We start from the raw sequence: 12555 nt of genomic DNA, 5'->3' as shown, positions 1-12555 counted from the left end.
TGCAGATCGCGGGGAAAGCGGCTGGAACTTTCTTCATGCGAAACAAAACAACTCCACTCAGAATCCCCTTGTCTCTTGTTGTATGCCCCCGATGCTACAATATCCAAAGTCTCCCTCATGGACAAGCTGCCGGTAGAGATCCTAACCAAAATCATCGACCGTAAGCGCCGCCGACCCTCCCCCGAACATCTCCCCGCACCTACATGCATTCCTTTATGCAACACAAACATCTAGAGAAAACCGTGACCCCGCCCGCTGATAAAGTCCACGATAACCAGTTCTCACTCCGACCGAGAAGGTGCAGCTTCAATCAGTCTCGAAAAAATTATTCGATCTTGCCCGCGACAATAATTTATGGAAATTACACTGTCATGAATATTCATGGGCTGCCCTACATCCTCATCGCAATGTAGGTCGGACGACCGAGAGCCTCCTCAATCATCCCACTAGTACATCGTTGAGTACATTGGGTCAGAGCTCTTTGCGTGATCTTATTCAACCACCTGCGCCACAGCCGAACGATGTTTTGCTGGACGAGTCGAGGGGTGTGTCGTTGAGTGAGAGATCAAGGGCGGCGTCGGAGTGGGACTCGTCCATTGAAGGGGAACATGTCGATTGGTACTCGGAATATATTGCCCGTCATGGGCCCATGTCTTTATCATGGGTTCAGCAACCTGTGGCTCACAAGGGTGAAGGTCGAAGGCATACCCACCATGAGATTAAAGGCATGGGGTTGCTAAGAGACTGGAGCTCAGCCAGACGAAATAAAGTTGTCGCCCCGCTTGAAGACGGAAGTGTTTGTATTTGGGATCTCAATCACTCTCATACTGGCGACTCGCAATCAAGCAAAGGAGACATTCTTGGCGTGAGTGAACCAGGTCTGCTCATGAAGAACCTTTCTCGACGCAGAGAACTGTCTCCTTCCAAATCATCGCTGGACTTTATCAACCTTGGAGAGGGTGTGAGTGTAGACTCTTTTCGGCATCGAGCGTATCTTGCTATTGGGAATGTCCTCAATGAAGTTGATCTAGAGACTTTGAAGGTGATTTCGCAGCAGCGTTATCCATGGTCCATCTTTGCCCTCTCACAGGAAACCGATTATTCTGTTCCACTAACCCTAGCCACCACACTGAGTCTACAAATATACGACTCCAGACTATCTGCCACTGAAGAAGAGGAGGCGATCAGTTTGCGCTGTGAGAAGAATTCAGTCTCATCCCTTGCTGAGTTGAACATATTTCCTCATCCAGACTCGCCATTGTTAAAGCTACAACCAAATGGACTGCCTCCCCATCGAATTCGCAGTCCCGGACCCTCAGATGATACTAACTATGCCCCGCTATTTCAACCCGGTCCTCTTTCTATCCTTCACCCACCCGCCCCGAATGTAAATAGTATTCTTCTCGCTGGCCGCTTCCCTAGCATTCTCTGTTATGATCGTCGGTTTTTCCCCCGCCTGCAAAGTACAGTTCACTCTGGCGGCCGTCTCTGCGGCCTTACATCTGCCCCAGAGCCTCGATTCCCTGTCTTCAAAGACTCGGATTACCCTGCATCACATACTGTTGTAGCATGTGGTGACTACAATGGTAGAGGATCCCTCGAGCTATACGACCTAAGCTCGTCCTCCCGAAACTCCGAAACCAACCCATCGGATAGGTCATCTACCCTAACACCACGACATAAGAATCGACAAAGTGCAGCCAGCTCCAAGCTTCTATCCGTCGCATCCCATGGAAACCGCCTCGTCTACTCAGATTCCGAAGGAAATATCAAATGGGTAGAGCGAAACGGCCGCACAGAAGTCCGTCGCTGGAACATAAATACATCCGAACCAGCAGTTTCACATTCTAGATGCAGCGACTCATTCATATCCGGACAATCTGGAGCTAGAACTGGGAACCAATCCCCACAACCTCGTGGACTATGGCCGAGTTCTGAACAAGGGAATACAAGCAGTGAAGTTGCGCGGAAAATCCTTCCAACGGGTGGGAATCTTACTGGTGATGAACTGCTGGTTTGGACAGGAGAGCGGATTGGACGAATCAAGTTTTCTATCCCGGCAGACCTGGACATTGAAGAAGAGGATGTTGATGTTGACGATGATGTTTTCATGCATGCTGAGGTTGATGAAGAGACTCGTCAAGCTATGCGTCTCAAACAACGAGATGAATGGGAGAAAGAACGGAGATATGAAGAGACTATGCGTCGGGCGCTTGAGATACAAGCTGATGAAGTCAGATGGATGGGGACAGAGAGCATGGGCTAATTTATTTCATCCTTTGAGTTAATATTTGGCGTTATCCTTTGGGTTTGTGGTCCTCGTGAATTTTTGGTCTTGATAAATGGTTATTTCATCTGCCGCCTTCGCATCCAACACATTTCCTAGAAGCATATAAACTTCTACCGATTTAGCCGTCTGCCAGTTTCCATTGATCTTCAATTTTCTTTGCTTTTCCCAAAGCTCAATATTACATGCATATATCTGAAGCAGGTACCTCGTGGATTCTACCTAGTTTAGTAAAGAGTGGACACCCGGCTTCAATGCACACAGTTTCCCACATTTCAAAACAACAATTAGCTCCATTTTCCGCTTCTTCCTTTCCTTTCTTTTCCCTTTATTAAGCTAAAAGACTCCAGCCATTCTATGACTAATCCGGACCCAAGTGAGAAGTATACATCCGAGGCTCCGAGCATTGCGCTTTGGCCGCGTCTTCCGCCTTCCGATTCGAACGCCCGTTGCGCCTTCACCGCCCGGCTCCCCGCGTCCGATGATTATCACGAGCATTTCTAATAGGCTTGTCAGCGATTACGGACTTTTACCGAAGGCAAATATTCCTAATACTTTTCTTTTCCTTTTCACTTTTCTTTTGCGTGATTTCAAGAGATTTTTATTTATCTACCTCGCATCGCATCGCAATTCTTATTCACCAATACACTCTTCAATTCAATCTCACAATTGCAGTGAGGGGCAAATTACTCCATATCCATACCATACCCGCATTCAGTCAGGATGCCTGCCTCTACAGACCCAGTATTTGATTCCATTGAGGATACCATCATTGCCTTTAGTGAGTTGATCTCAGTGCACTTCGTCACCTTCTTGGATTTACGCATCAGTCTTTTACATGGCTCAATTGAATGATTTAGCTAACAGTGACTCACCACACCACAGAGAATGGGGAATTCATTGTTGTCCTCGACGACACAGACCGCGAAAATGAAGGCGATCTCATAATTGCCGCTGATTCCATCACCGCAGCCCAAATGGCATTCTTGGTGCGCCATACAAGGTAAGCAAATCCAAGCTTGTATCTGTCTCGGCAAATCTCGGCTTCCCTCCCCAAATAGCATCTATACAAAGCTCCTCTCTACCCTGATCGTTTCTCAAACCAAAAACAAAACTCCAATGATAAAAAAATACTAACCACCTCACAACCAGCGGCTTAATATGCGCCCCCATAACCCCAGACCTAGCAACCCGCCTCGCCCTCCCCCAAATGGTAACCGAAAACGCCGATCCAAAGGGCACAGCATACACCGTAACAATCGACTCCGCCGACGACAGCGTAACAACTGGAATCTCCGCGCAAGACCGCGCCCTAACTTGCCGCACTCTTGCCTCCCCCTCCGCGCAGATTGACTCATTCCGTCGTCCGGGCCATATCATCCCGCTCCAGGCACGTGCTGGTGGGGTTCGGGAGCGTAAGGGCCATACCGAGGCGGCAGTTGATTTCTGTCGGCTAGCTGGAAAGGTGCCTGCGGGTGTGATTGCTGAGCTTGTTGAGGGTGGTGAGGTTGTTGAGGGGGTTGCGGAGATTGGGGGTGATAATGGGATGATGCGGAGGGATGCTTGTTTGGCGTTTGGGAAGCAGTGGGGGATTAAGGTTTGTACGATTGAGGATTTGGTTAGTTATTTGGATAAGAGTGAGAAGAATGGGACGCATTAAGAAGTTTTGGGGGGTTGTTGGGTTTGGTTTGATTTGATGCGTTGTATATTTTTTCTTTTGTACCTATCTACTTCTTAGCTGTTCTTCTGGATACCTTTTTAGATGAATTACTAAAAGTCTTAGACTATGAGAATTATTGAAATATGCCCGTATACTGTGAGATGGCAGGTATGTGTAGTTCAAAGTTTAACCCTGGAATCACTCGAGGTCTTAGTGATCTACATACTTGAAGGAATACATAGCATGTAAGCATGTGTGCCTTGGCGCAACTAGCAGCTTCTATAGCAGCTTCTATAGCAGCATTCACAGAGACTAGTATTTACAGATTTATATAAACTCGATTGTTACATGTATGCAAATACTTTGGAAAATTCCAGTAACTCAAGCATTTCATTTGTTGGTTTTGGGTATCTATCAAATTTAGGAAGAAAAGAAGCAAAACGCCGATGCAATGCAGAAAAAAAACTTGAAGGCGAAATGATCACCGTTTCAGGTGTGAGTAATCGCGGAGAATGCTCATCATGTGGGTATTGGTCGTCTTCCCACTCCGTCGAGGCTTCTTGGGCTTAGACTTCTCAACTTTAGGACGAGCCTTGACAACCTTGTTTTTGTTGGTTGGGGTAATACCTGCTTTTTCCAAAGCCTCCTTCACAGCCTGCGCATCCGGAATTTTGATCTTCTCCCAAATAGCCTTGAACTCGGTATCAAAGTTCTCGATCAACGACGGGTCATTTGCCCAAATCATTTTGGCGTGATCATCCTTTTTGTTTCGAGTGACAAGCAACTTCCCCTCTTTCTCCATAGTATTGATAGACTCCTCGACATTCGGCCATCCCTCTCGAAGCTCCCGAACGCTCATTCCAGCTGCAGTTGTTTGGGCCTGTAGCTTTTGAAGCAGTTGTTCCGGGTTACGAATGTTGTGAGGGGGACGAAAGGCAAAGGTGCCTTCGCCGTCTGCGCCGCTTGGGTCATATTCGACCTTTTCGTGCATTCGCAGAATGCTCCGGAGTGCCTGGACATAGCCTTGGTCGTGTGCACGGTGCTGAAGAGACAGATATGATATGATATCGCTGAATCTGAGAGGCACGCCCTTGTTCTTCATGTGTTCGATCGCAAAAAGCACCTGGGTCATGATATCCTTACCCGTGCCAGTGTTCGCTGGCTGAGAGTAGACGATATCGGGATCATGTCTCTTCTTCTTCAGATCGGTCGAGGAAGGTGGGGTCGGCGCGGAGGATGGGACTTGTGAGCTGGTGCCGGACGCAGGCTGGTTACCGCCCATTCGCCTCTGCTGAGGCATGCGGTTCGCGGATTCCATAACGCTGGCGTTGAAGTTCTTGAGCTGGTTTTGAAGGTAGGACATGATGGCGGAGATGATGGGATAAACCCAGACGAGGTAGTCGAGATGGGAGGATTGAGAAAGGTGAGTCGCTGGGAGCTGAATCGAGCTCAGATTTAATCGGCGATCATAAGAGGTCTTCGAGCGGTGCAATAAAGCACAGCGTGGATCGGCTCTGAGCAAAGATGTGACGAATGCAGATATGACCTGCGAGTTGGTCGCCTTGCTCTGTTGCAGTAAGCCAGGCAAAGGGTGTGGTGAGTTTAAGACGGGAAACTTCAAGAGGTCGGAGGCTCCAAAGAAATGGGACGGACGGTCTACGGGGGCCCATAGCGATCATCGGGAAAAAAACCCTTGGGCACAGTTAGCCTTTACCGCCTATTACACCGCTAACTGTACTGTAAGCTCTACATCGATAAGAAACAATATGGAAGGACGACCAGAAAGAGAATTAGTAGGATAATCAGAAAATGATTTGAAAGACGATTGGAAAGACAAGTGGAAAAATGATTGGAAGAATATATAGAAACGCAAATGGAGAAATGTGGGTTTTCGAAGTATCCTGAATTTTACTAGTAAGTTCATTCGAAAAGAAAGAAAGATAACATCTTGAAGATATACCTTAACATAGCAGGATTGAAGCTTAACTTGGCGATATGCCACGGGCCTAAATAGAACCCGAAGTCATTGTATGGCAGGCTTCGTGATTTTCTGCCAGGCAAAAACAGGCAAAGATGAGTTTCTTTCCGATGATCGCTATGGGCCCCCATAACTACGACGGTCATGTGATGTCAGAGCCGGCTGCCGCCTTTGACGAACGCAACCCAATGCTCGTCGCGGCACGGCAGCATCTCGCTTTTGACCTTGCTCTCCCCAACGCAATTGATTTCCAACTTCTTTTTCTTGCGTCGCATCTCGTCTTATTGTCTCATTCCACTCTTTTCTAGTTCTCGCCATGGCCTAGGCCTTTACTGGCGGCGCTGTGTATACTCCCAGAGCTGTTCGCAGCGCGTTCCAGAAACCTTGAAACGACGAGTGAGCTACCCAAACCGATACAAGGCCACTAGAAACTCGCAGCTCTAGCTGCTTCTTTTCTCGCCCATCATGGCCGAAACTGCAATTGACTTTCCTTACCTATCATCACATTTCTCTTTGTCTGAGACCGCCCTTTCATCACTCGTTGAGGCTCCCACGGCTGGCCTCATCAACCAGCTTCTTCAATCCATTACAACAAAGGCGCACGAATACGACGAGCTCAAGTCTGATAAGCTCCGTTTGGAGGTCGAGCTTGAGAATGCAGTGCGTAGTAACGAGTCTAAGATCAAGGTGCTGAAAGGGACAGTGGAGAAGGGTCATACTGAAGTTGAAGATTTACGAAAGAAACTTCACGAAGCTGGTAAATTGTTCTTAGTGAACTTTTGATTCTGACCTCACAATGACTGACATTGGCGACAGAAACGACATGCTCTACACTAGAAGCTGAGATTTCGACTCTCAAATCATCCTCCACCTCCAACGAGGGCGAAGTGAGCTCCTTGAAATCGCGCATCTCCTCCCTCGAAGAATCAAACCGCGACACACTCCGTTTACTAGAGTCCAAATCCAGTGCACATGACAAACTCGCCGAGGAGCTGTCTTCACAGCACAAGAAGACCATCGAACTACGCCGCGAACTTTCGACCGCCGAACAGAATCTTCAAAACGCCAACTCTGCATCCGCTAGTGCACGGTTCCGCGAACAAAGCCTTCAACAAGAGCTGGATCTTACCAAGAAAAACAACGAATGGTTTGAGACTGAATTGAAGACTAAGAACGCCGACCACATCAAGTTCCGAAAGGAGAAGAACGCCCGTATCTCTGAGCTTCAACGTGAAAATGAGGAGACCAACTCTACCATTGATGCGCTACGCCGCAGCGAAAATTCGTTGAAGAGTCGACTGGACGAAACCGAGCAGCGATACGAAGAATCTTTGTCAAGCATTCAACAATTGAAGGAGGAGGCTATCCAGGCGGCAGAATCTTTCCGCAATGAGCTCGACAGCGCCAATCGACTTGCTGAGCTCCAAGGCTCTGCTGCACAGAACGCCAAGCAGCGTGCCCAAGAATGTCAACTGTCTTTGGAGAAGGCCACTGCTGATGCAGCTGAAGAAATTTCTCGCCTACGCATTGAGATTGAGTCTGAACATAATGATAAGGAGGCCGCTGAGCGTCGTGTTGCCGAGCTTGAGTTGAACATCTCTCAACTTGAATCTGAGGGTGCTCGAAACCGTTCTATGAGCCCTGCCAGGTCCATCAATGGCATGGCGCCTTCTACGCCTATGCGACCTGGAACCCCAGGAAGCACCTTCACTCCACGAGCCTCCCGAACTAAGGGAGGGCTTACACTCACTCAGATGTACACTGAATACGACAAGATGCGATCCTTGCTTGCAGCTGAGCAACGCGCTAGCCAAGAATTGCGCTCGACTCTTGACGAGATGGTCCAAGAGCTTGAATCGAGCAAGCCAGAGATCGACGAACTGCGTGCGGATCACAGCCGTCTTGAGCATGCTGTGATGGAGATGTCTCAACTTCTTGAATCATCGGGCAAGGAGCGTGATGAGGCAACGAAGGAAGCAAGAAGATGGCAGGGCCAGGTGGAAGGATTGGCTCGTGAAGGTGACATTCTGCGTCAACAGCTCCGGGATCTGAGCTCTCAAGTCAAGGTCCTCGTTCTCGAAGTAGCAGTTTCCAAGCAAGGCGAAGACTATGATCGTGAGGAACTTGAAAAGATCGCTCGCCAGGAGATTGAAGAGTCATCGGTCGACTTGAACTCAACTGGCCGTTTCATTAGCCAGCACTTGACCACTTTCAAAGATCTCCACGATCTCCAAGAGCAAAACGTCACTCTTCGTCGTATGCTCCGAGAACTAGGCGACAAGATGGAGGGTGAAGAGGCCCAGGTTAAGAGTGCCACACGACAGAAAGAGGCAGAAGAGCTCAAGGACCTCCGTGTCCGCGTGCAGACTTACCGTGACGAAGTTGCCAACCTCTTAGCTCAATCTAAGAGCTACGTTAAGGAGCGTGATACATTCCGCAGTATGCTGATGCACCGAAGACAAAATATCGGTGATAATTCCGTACTATCTCAGTCAATGCCTCTTGGCGCTGTTCCTCCGGCCATCTCTGAGAGTCAAGCGAAAGACTCGACTGATTATGCTGATTTATTGCGCAAGGTTCAAGCACACTTTGACACCTTCCGCGAGGAAACAGCTACAGACCACAAGGCTTTGCGCCAGCAAGTCAACGAAATTTCGCGCAAGAATAGCGAGCTCTTGAGCGAGGTCAGCCGATCTAACAGCCAGCTTGCTGCTGCTTCTCAGAGAGCCGAGCTCCTTCAAAGCAACTTTAACATGCTTAAGACCGAAAATAGCGACCTTTCTAAGCGCTACTCGACCTTATTCGAAAACGCCAACCGTCAAGATCTTCGCACCCAGCAGGCTGCTGAAGACTTAGTTGAAGCTAAGGGCTTAGTCGATAGTCTGCAAAGGGAGAACGCAAACTTGAAGGCTGAAAAGGATCTTTGGAAGAATATCGAAAAGAGATTGATTGAGGATGCAGAGAATTTGCGCAATGAGCGTAGCCGACTGGATTCCTTGAACGCCAACCTTCAGACAATCCTCAATGAGCGTGAACATGCAGACAGTGATACGCGCCGCAGACTCCAATCTAGTGTGGAAACTTTGGAATCTGAATTGCAGGCGACTAAACGGAAGTTGAATGATGAGATGGAAGAGTCGAAGAAGGCCTCTATGCGTCGTGAATATGACCACGAACAAAGTCAAAAACGAATTGATGATCTGGTGACTAGTCTCAGCTCAGTCAGAGAGGAATTAGTTGCTATCAAGACCACTCGTGATCATCTACAGTCACGCGTGGACGAGCTTACTGTCGAGCTCAAGAGTGCCGAAGAGCGTCTTTCAGTTATTCAATCGCGCCCTAGCGTATCTGCTGCCCCAGCCGAGGCTCCCGATGCTACCCAAGAATCAGCGGATGGCAGTGGTCTGACTCGTGAGCAAGAACTCGCAATTGAGGTCTCTGAACTCAAGCGTGACCTCGACCTTGCCAAGAATGAGCTGGCTCACGCGAAAGAGCAAGCTGAGGAATATAGAAGTATCAGCCAATCAACCGAAGAGCGCATGGAGGCGGAAGCCGAAACTAACGCACTCTACCGAGAGGAAACCGACCGCCTCATTGAAGAGAAGGATAAGAAGATCCAGGATCTTGAGACTCGGATCGAGGAGATCTCCCAAGAGCTTTCAACTACCAGCACCGAGATCTCGAAGCTGCGTGATGAGCAAGGTGAAGCTACACGACACTTGGAAGACCAAAAAGCCACGTTGGAATCGGAAATCACTCGCCTCAAGGATGACAACGAGAGACAGATTGCCGCTGCGCAATTCCACCAAGAGGACCTGAAAGCTCAGGCTGAAATCGCTCAGCACGCCCAACAAAACTATGAGACTGAGTTGGTCAAGCATGCTGAAGCTGCCAAAAACCTTCAAACAGTTCGTGCTGACGCCAATCAACTCAAACTTGAGATGGTTGAATTGCGAACACAATCTGAAACCTATAAGAAGGATTTGAGTCAAAAGGAGGAGAGTTGGGCAGAGCAAAGAGCTCGTTACGAGAGTGAGATGAGTGAGTTGCATAAACGCCGTGAGGAAGTCCTCCACCAGAACTCTGTATTGCATACCCAACTTGAGAATATCAGCACACAAATTTCTTCTCTTCAGCGTGACCGTACAACCGCCGCCGAAGATGACGATAACAGTGAAGATCAGTCCGCTCCAAACCTGGAAGGTCTTCAAGAAGTCATCAAGTTCCTGCGCCGAGAGAAAGAAATCGTGGAAGTTCAATACCATCTCTCCACACAAGAAGGAAAGCGGTTACGCCAACAATTCGAATATACTCAATCTCAGCTCGATGAAACCCGACTCAAACTTGAGCAGCAACGACGAGCTGCAGCCGATACCGAACACAATGCCCTCAACCATAACAAGCTTATGGAGACACTCGAGGAGCTCAACCTTTTCCGTGAGAGCAGTGTCACCCTCCGCAATCAGGTCAAGTCGACAGAAACTGCCCTTGCCGAGAAGACTGCTCTGCTCAGTGAGCTTCGTGAGAAGATCGAGCCTCTGGAGACTAAGATTTATGAATTGGAGGGCAATCTAGAAGCCAAGGATGGAGAGATTCAGTTGCTACAAAAGGATCGTGAACAGTACCAGCAACGTATCCAAAATATTCTTCAGAAGTACGATCGTGTGGATCCAGCTGAGATGGAGGCCCTCAAGGAAAAGCTCGCTTCTTTGGAGACGGAACGCGACGAAGCTACGGCAGCACGAGATGAGATTCAAACGCAGAAAGCGGCTATCGAGGTTCAGATTCAAAACCACGAGGCTGATATTGCAAGTCGTCTGTCGGAGCAAAGAAACAAGCTTAGCGAACAATTCAAGGCTCGTTCTAGGGACCTTTCTGGACGTGTCAATGCCAAGGCCACTGAATTGGCTGTTGCCGTGCAGGAGAAGGAAGCTCTTGAGGAGCAGCTCAGTAAGACAAAGTCCGAGCTAGAGAGCTGCAAGGCCAGTCTTGCCAATTCCTCTACTGCAGCTGCCGCCGCTGCCGGCGCCGCTGCAGACACTGCAGCCGGTCTTCCAGAGCCAAGTGCCCCAACAACTATACCCGAGGCAACATCTGAGACTGCCCCGGTGAACCCAACCCCCGCTTCCCAGTTCCCCACCGCTACAACCTCCGTTGCTGTTCCTGGCGATGAAAAGAAGATCAAAGAGCTTGAAGAGAAGATCCAACGTTTGGAGGCTGCCTTGGTCAAAAAGGATGGCCTTCTTAGTGCCCAGGATGCCGATTTGCAAGCCAAGATCAAGGAGCGTGTCGACAAGGTGAAGGAGATTGGCAATGCCAAACTAGCAGAAATTCGTGCTGCCCATCAGCAAGAAATTAGTAAGCTTTCTTCTACTGGAGATCAAACTGCTGCACCTGATGCACCTGCTGTACCTGATGCATCTGCTGCACCTGCTTCACCTGGAGCTGCTACGACTGCACCCGCTACGCCATCCAAGACATGGGTGATGCCCGACTTGACTGACACACAAGCGCGAGAATTAGTGGCCAAAAACCCAACTATTCGGACTATTGTGCGAAACAACATCCTTGCCCAGGTGGCCAAGGAGAAGGCGAATGTACAAGCCCAAGCTCAAGCTCAGGGCTCACCTAATGTCAACCAGGAAGCATTGGCAGCCATGGAAACCAAATTCAACGAAGAACGAGAGGCCCTCAAGAAGGCTCATGACGCAGAGCTTGGCGAGAAAGTCAAATCTGCCGTTGAATTGAACGACAAAAAATACGCTGCTCGTCTAAGTATGGGCGAAACTCGATTCAAGTCTGCTCAGGCCAAGGTCGAGGTTGTTCAAAAAGCAGCTCAAGACACACCCCAGAAACCCGTTGTTGAAGTTTGGGAGGTTGCCAAGAGTGCACGACCTGCACCTGCTGCGCCAAAACCGCTCGCAGCAGCCTCACCTGCTCCAGCATCCCCTGCCCCTGCTACTGCACAGGTAACACCACCTACGGCATCTCCTGCTCCGACCCCCGTGCAGCCCAATAACCAAACAGCCGCACCTCTAGCTCAAGCTCCCGTTCAAGCTCCAACTCCAGCTCCAGCTCCGGCTCCGGTTCCCGCTCCGGCAACCGAAGAGCAGGTGCAAGCAGTGGCGCAAGAGAGTGATGCTCAACCCACACAACAGCCGACACAACAAAACGACCAACAAGGAAAGCAGCCTGCTTCTTTGCCAACAAAGCCCCCAGCTAATACTCCACCTGGAATGCTCCGAGCCCTTCAGTCAGGATTGCCAATTGCACGAGGCGCGCGTGGTGGTCGTGGCGGCGCCCAAAACCAATCGGGCCATGCTCAGCAACAGAACGATCAGCAGCAAGCACAAGGACAAGCTCAACCTCAAACCCAACGTGGCGGTGGCGCTCAACGAGGCCGGGGTCGTGGCCGTGGACAGAATGCTGGGCCCCAAAACCAAGGCCAGGGTGGTGCCGCCACTCGCGGTGCATTGAATATACAGGCCCGTCAATTCATTCCCACAGGCAATAAGCGATCTCGGGAAGAGGGTTCGGATGCGACAGCCAATGACGCTACTGGCGGGAAACGCATGCGCGGTGGAGGTGGTCAAGCTCGAGGAGGAGGTTCATCCTAGGAGACGAATGGTG

The 12555-nt window shown here is 49.6% G+C and overlaps 4 protein-coding genes across 4 annotated transcripts; 3 read left to right on the top strand and 1 right to left on the bottom strand.

The window, feature by feature from the left end:
- Window positions 1-117: 117 nt before the first annotated feature.
- N7478_012517 (uncharacterized protein) lies at window positions 118-2266 on the top strand (the record flags this gene model as incomplete). Its single annotated transcript, XM_056928731.1, has 2 exons — window positions 118-160; window positions 279-2266. 2 exons carry the CDS (start codon window positions 118-120, stop codon window positions 2264-2266), a joined length of 2031 nt encoding a protein of 676 aa, XP_056773289.1.
- Window positions 2267-3010: 744 nt separating this feature from the next.
- On the top strand, window positions 3011-3947 carry N7478_012516 (3,4-dihydroxy-2-butanone-4-phosphate synthase RIB3; the record flags this gene model as incomplete). Its single annotated transcript, XM_056928730.1, has 3 exons — window positions 3011-3068; window positions 3173-3290; window positions 3440-3947. The coding sequence occupies 3 exons, from the start codon at window positions 3011-3013 to the stop codon at window positions 3945-3947; spliced, it is 684 nt and encodes a 227-aa protein (XP_056773288.1).
- A 481-nt stretch (window positions 3948-4428) lies between these two features.
- N7478_012515 (transcription factor TFIIE subunit TFA2) lies at window positions 4429-5310 on the bottom strand (the record flags this gene model as incomplete). The annotated part of the gene is made up of 1 exon (XM_056928729.1): window positions 4429-5310. One exon carries the CDS (start codon window positions 5308-5310, stop codon window positions 4429-4431), a length of 882 nt encoding a protein of 293 aa, XP_056773287.1.
- Window positions 5311-6390: 1080 nt separating this feature from the next.
- N7478_012514 (putative filament-forming protein (Tpr/p270)) lies at window positions 6391-12542 on the top strand (the record flags this gene model as incomplete). Its single annotated transcript, XM_056928728.1, has 2 exons — window positions 6391-6682; window positions 6742-12542. 2 exons carry the CDS (start codon window positions 6391-6393, stop codon window positions 12540-12542), a joined length of 6093 nt encoding a protein of 2030 aa, XP_056773286.1.
- Window positions 12543-12555: the final 13 nt, after the last annotated feature.

This window comes from Penicillium angulare (genome assembly GCF_028827245.1).
Source record: "Penicillium angulare strain IBT 27051 chromosome Unknown utg000011l_segment0_segment0, whole genome shotgun sequence".
Lineage (NCBI taxonomy): Eukaryota > Fungi > Ascomycota > Eurotiomycetes > Eurotiales > Aspergillaceae > Penicillium > Penicillium angulare.
Note: the sequence above shows the minus strand (reverse complement) of the source record. Positions and strands in the feature narration are given on the sequence as shown.